The sequence below is a fragment of the Emydura macquarii genome, unplaced genomic scaffold, assembly GCF_026122565.2.
Source record: "Emydura macquarii macquarii isolate MOO-44397 ecotype Brisbane River unplaced genomic scaffold, CSIRO-AGI_Emac_v2 contig_1897, whole genome shotgun sequence".
NCBI lineage: Eukaryota > Metazoa > Chordata > Testudines > Chelidae > Emydura > Emydura macquarii.
In genome coordinates, this window is record NW_027132034.1 from 354,457 (window position 1) to 375,770 (window position 21,314).

General features: G+C 41.7%; 1 protein-coding gene across 2 annotated transcripts in view; it reads left to right on the forward strand.

Moving 5' to 3' along the window:
• The window catches only part of LOC137159783 (Y+L amino acid transporter 2-like), a 53,460-nt gene that overhangs the window by 13,313 nt on the left and 18,833 nt on the right, over window positions 1-21,314 (forward strand). For both annotated transcript variants that reach the window (XM_067558253.1, XM_067558254.1), the window contains exons 4-9: window positions 5,795-5,939; window positions 11,736-11,859; window positions 12,661-12,764; window positions 15,223-15,319; window positions 17,673-17,822; window positions 20,679-20,862. In XM_067558253.1, the coding sequence (XP_067414354.1) occupies window positions 5,795-5,939; window positions 11,736-11,859; window positions 12,661-12,764; window positions 15,223-15,319; window positions 17,673-17,822; window positions 20,679-20,862 (804 nt within the window). The remainder of the gene's footprint in view (window positions 1-5,794; window positions 5,940-11,735; window positions 11,860-12,660; window positions 12,765-15,222; window positions 15,320-17,672; window positions 17,823-20,678; window positions 20,863-21,314) is intronic.

Consider the following 21,314-nt stretch of genomic DNA (forward strand, 5'->3'; position numbering starts at 1 on the left):
GCCCAAATGTCTACATTGCAATTGTATAGACCTGCAGCCCAAGCGCTGTGAACTCAAGTCAGTTGACCCAGGCCCGCTGCAGGTTTGTTACTGCAAAGGCATGTCTACACTGCAATTAGGATTGCCAGGTGTCCGGTTTTTTGCTGGAAAGTCCGTTTTTGGGGCCTGTACGGTCTCTGGTCAGAAGCAGTGACTGGACACCAAAAGTTCAGTTATTGCAATTTTCCAGAGCCGTAACTAGGGTGGGGCAAGAGGGGGCAGCTGCCCCAGGCACACAGCTGGCGGGGAGGGGGGGGGGGCGTGTGCAAAAATGGAACAGTGCAAGATTGGGCCCAGCAGCAGCAGCAGCCAGAGCCCAATTCAGAGCAGCGCCTACTGGGCAGGAGTGGGGGGTGCAGGGACGGGCCGGCCTGCCCCCGGCTTTGCTCCAGCCCCTGAGCAGGGCTGGCTCAGTTGCTGCTGCAGATGCGGAGGAGCTGCCGCCGGGGTAAGAGAGTGGGGCCTGGCCCCTTGCTAGCTGCTGGGCAAGGGAAGATCCCTGGGCGGAGTTGAGTGACCCAGGCAATTTGATCATAGCTGTAGTCAAGGGGCACCAGAATGGGGGGACCAGGAGGCCGTGGCCCTCCCACTTCTTAATTGCCTTAAGTGTGAGCAAGCAGGGGTGGGGGGAGGTGCTGGGTCATCAACCCACACCAGCCCCTGCTCAGCCGGGGCTGCCTTGTACCTGCATCTCGTGGGCAGGCAGGCAACAGGCTCCTTCTCAGGCTGCAGATCCCAGCCCTGGCTCCGCAGGCAGCCGGTGAGTAGTCTTCTTCCAGATAAGGGGAGCCCAGTTGGTGGGGTATGGGGAGGGAAGGAGAGCAATGAGCGACGGAGAGATGGCGGGAAAGGAGTGAGTGGGGGCAGGGCCTCGGGGGAAGAGATGGGGTAGGGAGAGGTTCTGGCATTTCGGCTGTAGCGTCTGGTTTTGAGAAATTGGAAAGTTGGCAACCCTAACTGCAGTGTAAACCCAGGGTTCAAACTCAGTCTCAAGCCTAGCCCTCTTCTGTCTACACACAATTTGCGCTAACCCAGGGCACTGAACCACTGTCTCAATATTTTGCAATATAGTGCCAAATATTTTCATGAGAACATGCGAAGATTTCATTGCCAGCAAATCTGAACCCTCGCCTTCATATAACCTTGAAACCACACCCTAGCCTAAACCACCTTGGTCTACCCTTGCTCCATTTTTAGATGGAGAGAATGAATAGGGATTACAGCATGTTTATACTCTTAACATGTTATTCTCTTTTCTAGAGCATAGCTGTTGGCTGTGAATGGTTCCAGAACAAATTTTCCTCGGTTTCCAACTAAAAGATTGTTTTTTAATAAATGCCAGCCCTGCAAACCTAACCTGGGATATGACGCGCAAGCAGCATATTTTCTGGTTGGAATTGCTAACTAAATTCTCTTTGAAGAATCTTTATTGCTACTGATGATGTGTGACCAGAAAGAGGACTGCTCAAATTTCAGATCCCAGGTTTATTTTGCGGACTTGCTCTCACATAGATAAAACTCCACAATGCTAACAAATGTAAAAAAAATAAAATAAAAATAGTAAAAACATATTTTTGTCAAAAGCAAGCAGCCATAAATGTGTCAATATGTATAGAGAGCAGTCCTGTGGGATATGTAGGGACCATTTTATGTGGTCACTTTTTTAAACATATTGTGGTTAGGATTGAGGAGTTTCAGTTTAATAGAAGATAAAATGTTATTGGAGAAAGGCCTATAGTAAAGACTGGGTATAGGATGATATTTTATTATCTCTCTTATGGGAGAACCCGGGGTCCAACCGGGATTAGGAGCCCCATTGTGCTAGCCAATGTACTACCACACAATAGAGGACAGTCTCTGTCCTGAAGAACCACCACTCTAAAAGACAAGACAGATAAACTGAAATAGATAAGCAACAAATAAGTAATTCTTTGTTCTTGTACAGGAATAAGCTATACTGGCATAAATGCTTTTATACTGATAACTGTGTCCACACTCAGGGAGTTGTACTACTTACAGCAGTACAGGAAAAGTAGTATAACTTTTGTGTGTAAACAAGGCCTTAGTAGCTCATAATATATAAATTGTCTCTGACCTGTCAGCTCTGATCAGAAGCAACTGCTGAACATAGCTCTAAGGACAAGAAGTGAAAATGGGTGAGGAGAACGTAGTAATTCTCTGTTACGTTTCCATACCCCTGAGCATTGCAGTTATACCTACCGAACTCCCGGTGTAGACAGTGCTACATGGATGGGAGGTTTTCCCCCACAACATTGCTACCGCCTCTCTGGGAGGTGGAGTACCTACACTGACAGGGGAAGCTCTCCCATAGGTGTAGGTAGCATCTTCAATAAATGCCACAGCTGCACTGTACACTACACTGCTGCAGCTGTACTGCTGCAGCGCTGTAAGTGTAGACAAGCCCTAAGCAAGTAGGCAATGAAGGCAATGTAATCTGTATTGTATTTAAATAGATTCAGTCTTACAATGGAGATGCAATAGGAAGTTGGGGGGAGGGATGAAGGAAACTCAGGGGAATTTGTCTGCACTCACTCAGCATTTTTTTTTTTTTTTTTAGTTTTTTCCGGAGCTTCAGTATTCCTGGTATACTCAGATATGTTTAATTTTTACATTACATTCTAAATGTCTGTGATTTTGAAAAAATGATGTTTTTAGAAAGTAAGTTTTCTCGACCCTGTCACTTTGATCTTCCCCAGCCCCTTAGTGACAGAGAGTAGCCATGTTTTGATACCACTAAAGTCAGAGGTTTCTCTCTTTGTCAGCACAGACCCTCATCTGCAGTCCCTCTCCATGGAGTATAGATGGATCATATGATTTATTCTAAAAGTCAGTGGGTATGAGCTTTTGTTACAAAGGTCAGACATTAGTAGCTGCAAACCTTATGCTATTGATTTCCATAGCTTACTACTTGTGTGTAACCCATGAATTCCCCAAATTCAATAACCCTCTTAGTGTCCACAGTGACTGTATAAAGAAGGCCTCCTTTTGCTCATAACCAGGATTCCTAGTTTTCCATGATAAAAACCCCAAGATTCTCTGTTTAAAAAAATAAAAATCAGTGTTTTTCCACAATTAAAAGGAAATGCTGAACTTCAGTTTCCCTAGACACAACATATATAGGTATCAGTTTAACACAATGTATTATTGATATATTTACAGTTGTAAAACACTGGCAATGATCCAATCACAGTACATTGTTTCTTTACTTGTCCATGGCCCTGTTGTTTCAGCCTCTTGTTTTTGTTTCTTTTCATTCAGTTTATTTTTAGTGCTTTCCATGTGTTCTACAACTGTCTGCTTTCTAACACAATCTACAGCCTTGCTGCATACGGCACAGAGCAGCACATTGCTATTGACATGAAATTTGTCCTGGCCAAACTCAGTGACACGGTCTTTAGGGGCAATTTTTAAAGTTTTCAGCATCTTTTCATGATTTTAATTACTCACATCTGGAGGCTGAAGTGAAATTTGAGATGTATTAAAACATGAATCCTTACACACTATTGAGTAACCTCTATATGCAGCAAGCAGTTTATTAGACTATGATTAGCTATGTAAATTTAAAGCGCATTCAAAAAACAACCATAAGCGGGAGAGTTTGCGTGCATTAAATAAGTGACAATGGTACTTTCAGTAAAATTTAATTAATAATTAATATATGTTTTATTTTTTCACAAAATGTAAAAACTAAAGATTCTCTGGAAAAATGCAAATTCTGCGTTCTTCCACTTTTTTCCATGTCAAATGGTTTTCTAGGAGCCCTGCTCATAACTGAGAAAGGTGTCAGAATGCTCGTCTCACTTTTAATACATAATTCCATTTCTATTTATAAGCGAAATTTTCAATTTCCTTCTGTATATTTGGTCATTTTAAGAGTTTCCTCCACTTCCCCTCTGTGACATTCCCCTCTGCTATCTGGACTGGTGTATAACTGCAATCCCTCACTCCTAAAGCCTGTCTTGCACTTGCTATACTGTGTAAACCCCCACTCCTGGGTCAGCCCATGCACAGCCTCCTGCCAGCAAGCGGCTCTTACCTTAGTGAGTGATTACTTCTGGCTGGACAGTCATGGGATTATGCAGTAAAATGACCCCAGTAAACACCCCCAGTCCCAGATGCAACAGATGAACTTCTGTTTTACAGGGTTCAGTGCTGCCCACTGGACTCTGCAAATTTATGTCCATCAATTTATCAAAGAAATTGATATGCACCAGCTCTGTCACTTTAAATCTCTACACACACCCAAACCACATGCACTGCTTTAGATAAAACAAACAAATAAGTTTATTAAGTACAGAAAGATTTTAAGTGATTATAAGCCAGAGGAAGACATGTCAGATTTAATCAAAAGTAAATAAAAAGCAAATCGCATTCTAAACTAAGCTTAACACTTCAGTGGCCTTATGGTCTTTAAATGGTTTTCACCACAGGCTGGTTGGTCGGCCCCCAACCAGTCTCTTCCCCTGTGGACAGTCTTGATGTTGTCTTGTAGATGGATTTTAAGAGAGAGCTCCAGAAACCAAAATGTCTCCTCCTGTAACATATTTCTCTACTACCTGTGGGGCCAGGTGACCAGCAATGACTGACATAGTTTTCCTCCACTTGTGTCAACTGTGCATAACCTTATCAGATGCATAGGCCAGTGCATTGTTCCTGAAAGAGCTGAGTTGTTTTATGCATGCCTTAACGAGGTGTGAATTACCTTCTCTGCCTTTAGTGTTTACCTGGATCTGCCTCAAGCCATGTGAGACACATATTTGGGAATATTACATAGCAGAGCTTCATAATCATACATATGACAGCACAAGAAACATGCTACCATAACAATAATGTTCAGTATGTAATGAGCATTCCAAAAACACCTTGCATGACTTACTTTGCATGAAACAATACACAGTTACACTATAAGGGTGAACATGGATGATACACAATCACACCGTAAGGATGTACATGGGGTGCAGTGTGTCACGCCTTCTCAACTCCTTTTTTATAATCAGTTTCTTTAGCATGCTAATGAGAACCTTGACTCCAGGAGTTCTTTTCCCTGGTGGATGCTTACAGAAATCTATGCAGATATTTATAGATATTTAGAATTACATCGTACCAGATTTCACATTAATAAATGCATACAAAAATTGTTAACTTCTAAAACAATGACAATATTATGCTTTTACATAGCAATTTTTATCCATAGAATTCAAACTGCTTTAAAAAAAAGAAAGTAACTAAAATTATCCCTATTTTTATATGGGGAAACTGAGGCATATGTGACATGAGTAGCATAACAAGTCAGAGGAGCCAGGAACAGAACTCTAGTCTCCTGACTCCCATCCAAACCACTGGTCACCCTAATCATCTGTCACACTCTCTTTCTGGTACCCTCTGGACATTTAATAGAGGGTGTGGATGTTCCCACTGAAGTCAATGACAGTTCCTTATGAATCCAGTCAGAACGAGTCCCATAATATTCAAATAACAAATATGGAAAAACATAACTTATGTGTATAGTTCCATACTCTCTTTGTGAGATGTTCTAATAATGTCTCTAACTGACTACACTTTTTTGTCTCCAATGCTATGAAAATATCTATATATTTTAAAAGGTTTTATTGTGGCCTGAGAACAGTAGCTCTTGTTTCATTTTGCTTAGCTGACAGCCTCAGCTTGTATTGTAAAGTATAAAACAGAAAAACATTTAAACATACCCGATAACTGCTTTATAACATTTACATAGGAGAAACGGAAAACCTTAAAGCTCCATTTGAAGGTTCGACAACTGATCCAGGATGTATAGCACTTGCTCTGTATTCAGCCCTCTATTCCTACTCTGGATGGGATACCCTGAATTATGTCACTGAGGAGATGCGGAATCCTGAGAGGTACGTGCATAATCTCAAATCCCCCAAAGAGTATTACAAAGATTATGAAAGAATGGCTGAGATCAGTGGGAGTTTTTTCTTCATTTTGAAATTAATCAAACTAATATCCATAAAAAAAGTCTTAGCTTTTGAAAAGTGCTACTAAGTATCATACCCCTTTGTTATTTCCCTATATCGCTTCAGATTTATTATAGCAAAGAATCAATAGCTCCATATGTGGCATTTTTATTTACTTTACTTTTTAGGATAGGATTTTTCAAAGGCACCTAAGGAATTTGCACACCCAACTTCCACTGAAAGTTAATAGGATTTGGGTGCCTAACTTTGGCCACAGGCCCTTTAAAATTCCCACTTTTTAATTGCAGGGGGTGGGGTCAGCCAGTGCTGTATTTTATCTTTAAGGAAATGAGCCAAGATCAAGGATAATACTAAACTGCGACAAAAGGGAGAGACAAAAGAGTTACACTAGGGTTCCGGGGACATATTCATTTCTTAAGGCCTGGTACAGTTAAAATTTAGATCAACCTAACTACATCACTCAGGCTGTGAAAAATTCCATGCCCTGTGCATAGGTGCTGGAACTCAGATTGCATGGGCTGTTGCCGCACCCTCTAGCTTGAAGTGGTTTCCATTATGTTCAAGGTTTACAGTTTGGTTCAATGACTCTCAGCACCCCCACCCTAAAAATTGTTCCAGCACCCCTGGCCCTGTGCAACCTAGTTAGGTCAGCCTAATCCCCACTGTAGATGCAACTAGGTCAACAAAAGAATTCTTCCATCAACCTAACGACCGCCTCTTGAAGAGATGGATTTACCACAGTAAAAGGAAAAATCCCTTCCGTCTGTACTACAGTACTATAGCGGCATAGCTGCAGCTGTGCCGTTGTAGCACTTGAAACATAGACAGACCCTTTAGTCAAAAAGAATAAAAAGTGAATTGAGAAACAGAAGCCATGTCTCCACTACAAACTCTGGTCAGCACAAGCCACCACAGTTAGTATATTGCTCGTGAGTGTACATACTTGGCTGCTTGCATTGGCGCTGCACATATGCACCAGGTGTGCTTGAGCTGACAAAGTGTGGTGTGCCATGGGTAGGTATCCCAGTGCTTTTGGAGAATTTTCACAATGCATTGTGGGGTACCCACAAATCACGCGGGTGTATTTGGTCTCCTTGTATATGATGGATCCCCAAAGGGATCCATCTAGTAACCCAGAAGGGCCTCCCCATCTTCAGAGGGGAAGGAACAGAAAAAAACCATGGGGAGCAAATTCTTCCAGTGGACAACAAATGAAAAAACAGGAAGGGAGTATGGCATTCCCCAGGGTACAATCTGGACAGATCTAGTGTGGGTAGGGTTACCACATTTACACCAGGGGTGCGCAACTCAAGCATGTACCTGGGCTAGAGGTGATGTTGGCCAAGGCTAGGAGGCGACGCACCAAATTTTATGCCATAGATTTGAGAGGAGGAAGGGGTGAGAGAGAGACAGGGAAGGAGGGCGAGAGAGAGAGAGAGAGAGAGAGAGGAAAAGAGGGTAACTGGTGAAATCTGGGGCTGTCATAGTTGTCGATTTCACTGTTCAGCTAAAGCAGTGAAATTGACACATTTTCTGGGCACTGGGCTTTGAGCCAGGGAGGGGGACTGCCAGCTGGGCAAGTTGCAGGTGGCTGCCGCCTGGCTGCCAGTCCAGGCGGTGAGCGACTGCCACCCAATCCAAGCTGGGTCAGAGGAGCTTCCATGCCAGCTGGGACCCAGGGATGTGGGCAGGTGACTGCTGCCTGTCTTCAAACTGGGTCACGGGTGGCTGCCACCCAGCTGTGAGGCCAGCTCGTGAGACGCAAGAGGCTGCCACCGGGCTCCCACCTGGGAGCTGGGACCTGGCGGGAAGCGGGGGGGCTGCTGCTTACCTTCCCCAGAAGCTAGTGGTTGCCGCCTGCCTCCCATCTTGGAGCTGGGACCGGATGGGAAGTGGGGGGCTGCTGCCTGCCTTCCCCAGAAGCTGGGGGCTGCTGCTCACTTCCCATATGGGAGCTGTGACAGGGCGGGGAGTGGAGGGCTGCCGCCCAGCTTCCCCAGAAGTCGGCAGCTGCCACCCACCTCCCCTTCACTGTTTTTCCCAGGGTACCCCTGCCTGTGTCTCACATACCCCCAGCGGTACGCGTACCACAGGTTGAGAAACTATGCATTAGAGGGCAGTACCAGCAAATTCCCAGTCCCAGACTTGTCCCCAGAAATATGTGTCTTGTACAGCCCAGCTCTTTTCTTCTGTGAAGTACAAATTCAAAGAAAGTCCATCATTTCATTAATAGAAAATGATATGCACAGATCTTGTAATCCCATGTGGAGGTTCCTAAACACTTCAATCCAAACACACTGATTTAGATAAAACAATAAAACAAGTTTATTAACTACAGAAAGAAAGATTTTAAGGGATTACGAGTAATGAGGCATAAAAGTCAGAATTGGTTACAAGGAAAATAAAAGATACAACTAAAATTAATATCTAACTTAGCAAGCTAAATGAATTCAAAGCAAAAGCTTTTCTCCCCACATGCTTTTACTGTCCAACAGCCTTTCAACCAGGACCTCTCCCCCAGTTCAGTGTTTCTTCAGGTGTTCTTGCTGCTGTGAGCCCAGAGGAATGGAAGAGAGAAGTTATTTGTGTTGAGTGTCCTTATTTCCTTTCTCTCTCAGGAGACAGCAAGTCTGCTTGCCAAGACATACATTTCTCCCTCACACCCTTCCTCCTTCCAAAGAACCCCGTTCATGGTCTACTTGATTATAATGATATATGACCAAGGTGCTGGCTAACCTTTTGTCTCTGCTTTAAACTGGGAGCATGTCTCAGCAATGTCATAAATGTATATATAATGTTGCTGCACACCTTTTACAGGACAATAATGTTCAGTAGATTATCAGTTTTCAAATCACACCTCACAAGGCATACTTTGTACAAAACATATCATCGTCTTGTAAAAGTGGTAGAGATAAGGGTACAGTCTGACACGGGGGGGCTGAGGGTAATAGGTTTACAATCAGGGTTGCAAAGGAGTTCAGAGAGCTAGAGGACATTGCCCAGAGGAACTCTGCCAGGATGTGAATGGAGAAGTGCACATAACTGATTCCCAGAGTCAGAGTCACAAGGAACCCTGCTCGCCTCTAACCCCCTCCTCGATTAATATATGGGCTACTTGGCCAATGCCAGCAGAAGGTTGATGAGACTGCCCCACAACTTTGTTGGGCCATGGGTAGGGAGTGAGTAAGTGAAAAAGGTGCAAGAAAAAGCGAAGCCAGAACCTTAACAAAAGGTTCTGGAGGAAGCGGAAAAGGAGCTGCAACTTGGCACATTGTAATATGCATGTGCCAGGGTCTCTCTCTCACCACAAGAATAGCAAGTGTTAGGGGACTGAATCAGAACCATGTCAGCAACAGGCCCTTTCTCACAGCTCCATGAAGTGGCCATCAACTTTTATTTCCAGCAGGCTGAGGAACCAAAGTGGAATACAAGCTGCATCACCAGGGCTCCTTGCCCTCCATAGATGGCAAACTGGGGGAGAGGGAGCTGGGAGCAAGGGGTCAAGTTCCCATGTTGCGACTTTCTCCATCCCATAATGCTATCACTATTCCATAATTTTCACTCCTTTTTTTAAAATCCCACAAACCCACGTGGCACTTGTCATTGTTCGCCATTTCTGACAGCAGCATGGAGCCCACACAGCTCTGTACTTTTGTCATGATCATTGCGAATGGACAATGCTTCAGTATTGCAGAGCCACAGGAAGCACTGCAACAATGGAGGATGTGATGATTTCTTTGAGGACAGATTTCTAAGGGACCTAGTGAAAAGCAATTCAAGGTTGTTCGTGGCATTCACAGAGCAGCTGAAGATGGTGGAGCATGGCTTCTGGGCCCGAGAAACAAGTGCTGACTGGTGGCATGTCACATCACATCATAATCCATGGTTAGGGATGATGAGCAGTGGCTTCAGAACTTTTGGATGCAGAAGGCCATGTTTGGAGTATTTGGGCAGCTCAATACTCCCAGGGAATCTGTTTCAATACAGACATAAAACCCCTTCTGACTGCACACCCCTACTTGTCACCTACCACCCCACAATGGATCCCTTATAGGGTATCATCAAACAACTACAACCCATGCTCAATGGGGATCCCATCCTGAAAGAAATCTTTCCTGCCCCCCTCTTCTGGCTTAAACCCCCAATGTCTCCAAGCTCATCATCAAAGCAAGCTCCTCACAGACCAGGACACACCAACTCAAAGTGGCACCAGATCCTGCCAAAACAACAGATGCAAAACCTGCAGACATATCTCCTCTGCTATGATGATCAACACCCCGCACAGCACACCTTTCAAGATCCATGTGTCGTACACATAGGATGGCCAGATAGCAAGTATGAAAAATTGGGACGGGGATGAGGGGTAATAGGCACCTATATAAGACAAAGTCTGAATATCAGGACAGTCCCTATAAAATCAGGACATCTGGTCACCCTACCTACACATGGCTATCACAGCATGTAGTGTACTTCATCCAGAGCACCAAATGCCTCTATAGCAACTATCTGGGTGAAACCAATCATTATGCTCTTGAATGAACTCACACAGGAAAATGATTAAAGACAAAAACACCATACCACTTGTGGAATAACACTTTTCACAAAGCGATCACTCTATATTTGATCCATCAGTCCTCATCCTCAAAGGAAACCTGCACGACACTTTCAAAAGATACACCTGGGAGCTTAAATTCATAACTTGCAAGACACTAAAAATCATATACTGAATAGATTTATGGCTTATTACAACAATCTGCAACCAACAAACAACTCCCCCACCAGCTGCTTTCCCCCCACCCGCCACCTTCCTTTCCTCCCTATGACTGAAGGGGTGTTAAGAGGCCACTTCACCTAGAATGGTCCCTTGAAATATTTGTTAACTACTTATGCTGAACAATTGTATTTAGCTGTTACACTCTGAGGCCATGTCTACACTACAAAATTATAGTGACCTGTGTTACCTCGGCAGACAGCCACCGCAGTTATTAAATCGCTTACATATGTGTGCACTTGGCTTCTTGTGTCAGCAGTGCATATCCTCACCAGAAGTGCTTGTATCCATTGTATTGTCAGTGTGGGGAATTGTGGGACGGCTTTTGAAAGCCAATAACAGTCGACATAAGCAATGCAGTGTCTACACTGACACTGCGTCGACTTAATTACACTAACAGAGACCTCACCCGACTCGGGGCCATGTCTACACTAAAGATCTTACAGCAGCACAGCTGTACCAATACTGCACCTCTGTAAGATCTCCAGTGTAGCCAGTCTATGCCGACAGGAGAGAGGTCCCCCGTCAACATAATGAATCCATCCCCAACAAGCGGCAGCAGCTATGTCAGTGAGAGAGCTTCTCCCACCGACATAGTGCTGTCCACACCGGTGCTTATGTCAGTGTAACTTATGTCACATGGGGGGAGGGGAGGGGTTATTCACACTCCTGAGCGACATAAGTTATAGCAATGTAAGTGGTAGTGTAGACATAGCCTACATCAGCACAAGGCAGCTCACATCAACGTATCCCTGTTAACCAAGTGTTAACCAAGCCTAAGTATGTTTCCCAGACCAGCAGAAGAGCTCTGTGTAAGCTCAAAAGCGTGTCCCTCTCACCAACAGAAGCTGGGCCAATAAAAGATATTGCCTCACCCACCTTGTATTTGGCAGCAGCATTTCTCATTTTAATACCATTCTATAATCATTTTCTCTCTCTCTTTGTAGGAATCTACCCCTTGCAATTGCAATTTCAATGCCTATTGTGACCATTATTTACTTGCTGACTAATGTAGCATACTATGTAGTGTTGGACATGCCAGCTCTCCTAACAAGCGATGCAGTGGCAGTGGTAAGTTGTGTGACATCTAGTAAGGCACATGTTTACAGTGTGTGTAATGCTGGGGGAGATTCTCATCTAGTCCCCTATACAGCAGATTTCATAAATAACCAATTAAGGTATTTCCTTTGTGTATGTGTGTGTTTAATAGCTTTAACTATTTGTTCCTGTGTAACACCAGCCTACTGTGACGACTCAGATATGAAACATATCTCCTTGTGAACTGATGCTTTTTAAGCCATTTTATAACCTCTGTGAATCCTGATCCTAACAATGACCTAGATGTAGCTGTTGTTTTAAATAAACCCAGAGAATAAGAAGTAGAAAGTCTGGGTTGCTTTAGGGACCAGTTTTGCTGTAGTTCTACTTCATGATGTTCAGTATTGTTACTGAACATTCTACATTGACAGAAATAGTTTTGAGATAATTTTTTGCTAAGCGCTGCTTAAACTTTTATCAGCATTTCACATACCCAAAATGCAAACAAGTACAGTCAACATATTATACACTATAGAAAGTCTACACACAATTCAGCAATAGATTTATACACCCCAATCTGCATGACAACCACTATTTCAAACCCAATTTACAGAAATCAAATTTTGTTTTAATGCAAATGTAGAATTTATCTTAACATTGAGCCGCCTTTCAAAATTCCAGTCACCCACTCAGCAGGAGTATTTTTATTATGATCATGGTAAAGAATGGGAGAGGCGCCTCTGTGCTTGGGCTGATACATTTTTCTGACAGTTTTGCAAGGCTGTCATTGCATATTTAATGTAATTAGCCTTGTGCTCTTTTTTTCTATTCCAGACATTTGGTAATGAATCCCTTAGTTATGCTAAGTGGATAATTCCTATTGCAGTGGCCATGTCCTGTTACGGTGGATTAAACTCATCAACTATTGCAGCTTCCAGGTATGAAACATTGAACATGTAAAAAAAAAAAAAAAAAGCAGGCAGTACTCAAAGGGCAATCAATAGCCCTTCGTAGTAAGTGGCATAACTTAATAATACATTACAGTGGGACTCGCTGAAGTTAAGAAGCTGTGACTATCTCCATTTCAGGTGTTTAGTATTTTCTGATAAAAGTAATGCACTCTATAATATTAAGAATGCAGCCTAATGGTAACAATAGAATGTTAATAGGAGTGACTGCTGAGTTTCTTTATATCACTTTGGTCTGACTTGACTGGCAGACTTGGTACAAGATTTTTAGGGTCAAGATGTGGCTGGTCAAGGAAGAGAGGGTGTAAGGACGCCCAGGCATGGCTGACACCAGCTGCATTCCTGATGCACAAAGAATGTTCCCTGTTATGCTACATGGAGAGTTAACCACACGAAAAGGAGTGAGGAATGGTAGGGGGGAGACCTTGTAAAATTGTCCAGCTGTGTATACTGTCCCTGCTAGTCAGTGGCACAGCAGATTCACTACCCCGTCCTGCTGAGGTTCTTTGGGAAGCATTGTATGAGTCTTGGCACAATACTTCTAGGTGCTCTGGCTGCAGCAGTAAAATTCACCATAGCCTCCTTTGCCAAGCAGTAATTACCTGCCCCAGTGTGGCCCTATGACTGTAGACTATCAGGGCATGGGCCTCTCTTCTTTTATTTGTATGTAAAGCCAGATGCAAATCTCTGTGGCTCAGACCTTGTAGGGTAAAATCTGAATAAATGAAACAAAGAGATCCCTGAGCACACCTCCAGATTCCAGTGAGAAATATCACGACTGGGATAGAGGTGTTATTTTAGAGTCAATTAATAGTCCAATTTTATTCACATTACACTGAAGAATATTTGTATTCTTCCTTATCTTTCATCTGTCAAAGGCATTTGTCATGCTGGATATTTGCTGGATATTGCTACACTGTGATGTTTGAAACTGATCCAATAAAAGTTCCTGTTGATAAATCATAAATAATAAATGAGAATAGGAACTGTTTTAACAGAAAAATAAGGGCCATGTAAGGAAAAACAAAATTCCTTTCAGTCAAGCCAGAATTGAACTTTTGTAGAAATATACTATCAATCTCACCATAAATTTGACATGGATCCTATTCAACAGAATTGAAAGTCTGGTAATGTTGCCATATGCATGAATTCTGTAGAAGTACCAAATCTGAAGAAATGCCACAATCCAAGGATAGAAGAGCATCATTTAGCACCATCTTTGTCCCATGATATCTTTTAGTCCCAGAACATATGCTCATCTTTCTGTAAGGCCAAATTAAAATAATTCAGAATATATACGTTTAGTGTGGAGTTGTTATTCATTTGTGGGGTCAACACTGCCTTTGGCCAAGCCAATACGGTAAGCTTGCCGTACACAGCTGCAAGCTAATCTGAATCTAAATTGGTTTTAATATTTTGAGGTTAATAAGTATATTTCAGTGCTGAACAGCTATGCTTTATAGCTAGATGTTTAGCATAATTGCATATTGTCTGTGGACAGGTATACACTAAAGACACTTGAAGAAAACCAAGACACTTAAAACCAAGATGCAGCTGCAATACTATAGGTCTCACCTTCTGTGGCTGCAACTATAAATATGAAAGAACACAATTCAGGAGAAGAGTCCAGCACTTTGCAATGCTGTTTGTTTGAGTCGTGCATTATCTCTCCCACTGCTGTTCTCACTCCATTATCATTATTTATTTATTTAAACATTGTGCTAGTGATGAGAGGCCACCAGGTCAGGGCCCTTTTGAGCTAGGGTTATACAAACATATAGTAAATGACTATCCTTGTCCCAAAGAGCTTACAGTCTAAAAGGCTGCTTGAAGCTTCTTCACCCTATGCAAAGGGAAGGATCCAGATATGGCTCCCCTAAAAAGAAGCATGCTCAGTACAAAGGATTGGACTGAACTATATACTTCTTCATTGTCAAATTGACCCACTCTAAGCATTGTGGTGGGTTTTGGTAGTCCTGGTATGGACTTTTGACATTCAGTATATTTCAGGCTACAGGCAGTTCTTTCGAGAACATTTAATGCAATATGCAATGTTTCTACAACATATGCTTGAAGTGAAGTACTGTTGTCAGTAGCACAGTGTTTTATAATATCAACTCTCAAAAGAAGGACTACTGAGAATGGGGCAGAGTGCAGTCTTCTGATTATCTAGCAGGCTAATCTACATTTGTCACATTAAGTCAAATCATTTCTTAATGATGGAGACGTTTTTGTGCTGTGGCATGTACTCTAGTGTTGTCTATTATTCAGTGAAAAGCAAAGGTGGACAAAAGAATGGTACTTACAACAGAAAAGCATTTTTCTCCATAAATATTTACAAAACAAAAGAAGATAACTGGTGCTGCCTTTTTGGAAAAGCTGAAGGATTCTTCTTGGCTAATTAGACTTTTTTTGTTCCTTTTGTTAGGCTTTTTTATGTTGGAGCTAGAGAAGGACATCTTCCTAACAGTTTGAGTTTGATTCATATGAAGTGTTTCACACCAATCCCTGCTCTTTTTTTTAATGTAAGTAACAGTACTTCCCCACTCCTGTCCTCACTATTTTAGAAATCTGCTAAATGGTAAAGTGTTGAAATCCCCTTTGCACTCGATTTCTCCAGGCCTGTCTACACTGGGGAAATTCCCCCAAAACGGTTAATTGAACTAAATTGTTTTTTAAAACAATAGGAGCCACATGACCTGATTCTCATGTACACGAAAGCCACCAGTGTAACATGGCCTTAGTGTGAATGAGAATTAGGCCCAGAGTCTAGGATAGGGTTAGTCAGCCCAAACTGTTTATAAAATCATCTTAAAGGGTTTATCTGAATCGGTTTTAAAACAGTTAGAATTTTTGTTGCAATGTCCCCTGTTTATACAAGATTTAACATTAATTAGTCTGCATATTCTAATCTAGGTTAGAAAAGAAAGGTTTACAAAGCATAACATAGAGAGCAGTTGTTCTAAGTCTTTGTATGGGTTTACATATTCACAAAGCTGTATACTGTAATTCTCAGGTGAATGCCACATACTAAAAAGAAAATTAATTTAGTTGGCTTTGGGTAAAAGGAAGATTGACTCAAAACGAAATACTACCAGCTTCCCAATGAAGAACATTTTATGTAGTCATAGGCTAAAGTATATAAGAATTTTAAAACAGTTTATATACACATTTTACCTTGAACACTTACGTATTGCACTATTTTGTCACAGCACTTAAAATTCTTGGATCAAGGTATTTAAAATTGGGTTCTTAAAGCTAGACACCTACATCCATATTAACTTTGTGCAGTTAGAGAAGGACAAAGACATGATATTTGTGCTGGGCACTTATATGTATTTTAAAACAATCTTATTTACAAATTAAAATGGGATATTATGAAGCAAGATCAACCTTTCATTGTAAATGAGATTGTGGGACACAGGCATAGGGAGCTGTAAAATACAAAATTAGAACAAATGATTGCAAGTATTGATCCAGAAATAGAATAGATTAAAGTGAAGGGGGAAAATCCATCATACAGCATTTACTGTTGCTTATTAAGGAGTTCATTTCATTTGGTGAAATCCTATAGCCTGTGTTATGCAGACAATCATAATGGTGCCTTCTTGCCTTAAAATGTAGGAATCTAGGAATGAGGCATTTGAATCTGAATAGTCCCACTAGTGGGAATTACACTTGTATCAGTAGGAAGGGCTTGCTCTCTTAACATGTGACCATAAATCCCATTGATCAGAAGAGAAGTTTTCTGTGTTTATTGAGGGAAGACGGATCTTTTTTTCAGTTTGCTTCTTTAAAAAATGAGGAAATCACACCCAGAGAAAATACATTAAAAGAACATTATTAAGGTTGCAAAGTCAAGCTCAAAAGCTTGGAGATGCCAGAAAAGTTGCTTGTGCCCCTCTGTATGCATTATGACACAGTCTTTACTACAGGACTCCTACTTCATTCAGAGCACACAATGAACCTGCTCTGGGGATAGATCAGGGCTGTGTTCTGAATGAGGTTGTTGTTTGAAGGGCCCTTACCTAATTTGTTGCAGAAGTTGGAAGGGATGCAGTGAATGAGACAAGAGATTTCAGGAAGAAAAAGGATGGCCTCATGCTTAAGGCAGTTACATGCCACCCTGGAGAACTGGATTCTATCCCTGCCTCTGCCAGTGTTTCCTTTGTGATGCTGGGCAAGTCCTTAGACCATACTTCTCACAGATGGTCACTAATTATCTGTTCCTCTATTTCTGGGTTCCCGACTTGACACCCTGGATCCAATTGGCAGAGGTGTTGAGCACTCACTGCTGCAACTGAAGTCAATGAGAGCTGTGCTTTGAACAGATAGAGTGCTATCTAATGTTCAGTATTCTGATGATGCAGGTTCTAGGTGTCTCAAGTTAGACACTCAAATATGTGGAAATTTTTGGATCTTACTCTCTCTGTGCCTCAGTTCCCCATATGTAAAATGACGATAGGACCCCCTCACCTCACATGGGTGTTGTGATGATAATTTCACATTTGTGAAGCACTCAGATATTGTAAGGAGCACCACAGAAAAGCCCATGAGGTAATTAATGGTTCTGTCGTCAGAGCAGGATTTGAATGATGTGTAGTAAATAAGGCCTGGGGGCACACTTTGAACAGTGAGGATAAAACAAAATATAGAACAGTTGCTCATTCCCTAAGCACTGTCCATCAGCGCACTTACAGACTTCTTAACGGTTCTGAGAACACAGCTCTCAGCGACTTCAGCTGGACATTAAGAGCTCAATACCACTAAAAATCAGACCTTTAATGTGAACTTAGTATATAGTATGTTTTTGTTCCATAAAAAAACTATTTTGTTACTTAAAAAGGCCTTTCCCCCCATCCCCTTTTATGTCTGTAGGGTTTAATGACTTTGATTTACCTCCTTGTGGAAGACGTCTTTCTCCTCATTAATTACTACAGCTTCAACTACTGGCTGTTTGTTGGGTTGTCTATTGCAGGATTAGTATACATGAGATATACTCAGCCTGATAGGCCACGGCCTATCAAAGTAAGTATATTACAGAAGGAAATAAAACATAATATACAGTCAATGCATCTGTTTCTATATAAATTATAGTATTGCTACTAAGGATGTGTCAGCAGTTCCATTATATGCTATTTTTTCAGCCACAAAAGTCCTTTTAACATACACAGTCACAAGTTAAAGCGCAAAATGTATTTCAGCTTTCAGAAGAATATCTGTTATGGCAGGTTTGCTACATACAGTATAAAACTTGAAATTTATTGATTTTGTGACTAATTTTTGCATCTCTTCAACTTAAAACCTTCATTTTCAAAATGAAATTTTCCAGGCTCCTTAGTCCATAGTATGTAGTTGGATAGGCCCTTATTTTTGTGTAGTCATTTTTTCTCATAGCAGATCACTGCATTGCCATAGTTATAGGGCGCCTAGGGCTCCAGCACAGTTCAGACTTGTATTCAGGTTTGATGACACCTCCTGTAGTTTGGGAAATTCAGAGCTGCCAGACAGTAGTTCCACCTCTCTGTCTTTTATAGGACTAGCACTTTATTTCCTGTTCCCTTCATCCATGTACACTCTGCCATCCAAGACACCTTTGGTAGTGAGGGAATAAGTGTGCTTGGATGCTGCTTGGATTCTCCAGGAAATGGTACCCTATACACTCTTCAAGAACAGAGGAATGTTACCCAGTAACATTCAGGCAGCCACGTGAATGTATGTAGAATACAAATTAACACCCCTTCGCAAACTTTTCCAAAGACCTTTTTATTTTTGACTCTGTCTTGTCACAGTCTCCTGCACCAGCCTTACCAGCACCTGTTTTTTGTCTGTATGTTGTTAGATTATGGAATGTCTTGATTCCTATCCAGCACACACTACAAAAACAGAGCTCCTGTGTGCATTCGGAATTAAAGTACATTCTCTGAAGCTAGCAAGCTTTCTAATAATTCTCCAAAGCTAGTCAATTTTTGCTGAATTTCAAGTTTGACAAGATCTTTCATTCAAATTTTGAATGTAAAAACAACAACAAACAACCACCTCACATCACAACAACCAACAGGGGAAACTTTTGCTCAGGTTTTTCCTGTTTTTTGACCACCCAGCTCTGCTCTCTGTTGGACATCAGACTGACAAAACACAAGTTGCTCATGGGTATGCTGCAGCCCATAAATCTGGAGCTGTGTGCTATAAAAGTTATAAAAATGAACTATTGGATTCCACGCTTTACTGCATGCAGCCCTCCTTGACAACAGATAGCCTTGATAAAACGTATTGTCTTCACACTTCATTTACAAACTCTTCAAATAATAGGCAGAAGAGAGGAGAGAGGGAGAAATCCTGGGCCTATTAAAATCAATGGGAATTTTGCCATAGACTTCAATTCAGCCAAGATTGCACAGTTTATCTAAGCTGACTGTGGGTGTCAGTTTATGAATTTCTGTCACTCTCGGCCTGCTTAGCTAAGCTTACAGTTTTGCATGGAATTTTGTGCACACACAGTGGATTGTTTTTCTCAATTTACATTTTACTTACGTAAAAATAATATTTACACAAAAACTCTCTCTCTCTGTCATAACTTACAGCTAGCTCTCAAAATGTCACGGCATCTGGAAAGGCCATTCTTCAGAACAAGTGGCTATGTATCAAAGTGTGGTTTTACTCTGAAAAACTGAATCTGTAAAAAGTTTATTATGGGCTTCCCTATTTGTTTCCCAATTATTTTCATTTCAGATTTGCTGATTTTACAAGCAAAACGATGTGTTCTAACTGCCAGCTCTGCAAACTCAGCTAGCCACTTGAAAGTCAAGCCGGGTTCATTCAAGTTCTAACACACAAATGATAAAAATTCTGCACTAGAAGCTTAGAGAAAAAGTTCCCTACAGGGTAGCACTCAGCTTCAGTGTTCTGCTCGTACTGCAGTTGAGGATCTCTCATAAATGTCAGCTGGAACTGATCCAGAGGGTAGCCGTGTTAGTCTGTATACAGCAAAAACAACGAGAGTTCTGTAGCACTTTAAAGACTAACATTTAATTTCAGCAGGCATAATCTTTCATGGGCTTCAGCCCACTTCCTCAGATGCAGTTGGCAGAAATAATACAGCAAATATTGGCAACATATATAGGAGGCAACATATACATGGATATGAGAGAAGAATGGATATGTACATGTTGCCTCCTATATATGTTGCCAATATTTGCTGTATTATTTCTGCCAACTGCATCTGAGGAAGTGGGCTGAAGCCCACGAAAGCTTATGCCGGCTGAAATTAAATGTGTTAATCTTTAAAGTGCTACAGAACTCTTGTTGTTTTAGTTGGAACTGAGTTTGTGTAGTCCTGGTAACAGGATGGACAGATACAGACAAACATATGCATTTACACCCCAGGAGTGGGTGGTGGGCAGGGGATCCCCAAGTCCTCTCCAGACTCGGCGTCAAGTAATTTATAATGTCCTTCCCTCCAAGTTTGCAGCATATGAGGAGTCCTCAAATTAAACCAAAAAAGACACAAAAGAAAAGTCCTTTCAAGTGAAGGCAAAGGTGGCCTGTCTCTCAGGCCGTCTTTCTGGATTCAGCTCTTTGGGCTTGGCTACCAGTGGGTCTATTGTCTTTTATAAGGGTCTATTTCCAGACCCTCCTCATGAGGCATCTTGCTTTGCTGTGAGGGCAGTGGGTGTTTCCCTCTTAGCTGATGGGTCTCTGTTATCAGCAGTTTCTGAGGTGGAGAGCCGTCCTCCTCTTCATTGCCCCTTCCTGAGCAGGTTTCTCTTTCTTAAGCCTTACAGCTATGCCTCATTTTAGTGCTTCAGTTTGTACAGCCTGACATTTTTCAACAGTATGTTTCATTGCTTCTTTTAATTCACGTTGATCTTTTTGTATTTGCAGCTCAGCCTCTTCTTTCCTGTAGTATACTGTTTATGTTCCATTTTCCTGGTCATGGTTCCTCTCTACAGCAATACAATCAATTCCCTCATTGGAATTGGTATAGCCCTCTCCGGAATTCCTGCATATTATTTGGGAGTCTATTTACCATCTGAAAAGAGACCTAAATGTCTTCAGTGGCTCTCTGGTAAGCAATGTAGTTTTACATTATTAGCATGTGAATATGTACATCTCTACATGTAAGCATCTGTAAATATAAATTATGAGAACCTTGTCAAAAAATATTAAAAAACCCAGCTATTTTTTTCTAGATTTTTTTGTGAAATTTGTTTCCTCAGAATTTTTTTCATAGGTAACACATAACTTGTCTAGGAAGTTTTGCTGAATTATATGTTTTAGAGGAAAAAATAACCTGAACCACACAACTTTACAGGTTTTTCCTGCATGTAAATATAATTAATGTGGTGTAATATTTTTATTGTAAGTTATTCTGGAGGAATGATTTGTGTTGGCTCAGTCAAAAGCCCTCCTTGTGTTGAAGACTGAAGAAGAGCTCTGTGTAGGCTCAAAAGCTTGTGTCTCTCATCAGCAGAAGTTGGCCTAACAAAAGATAACATCTCACCCACCTTGTCTCTCTAA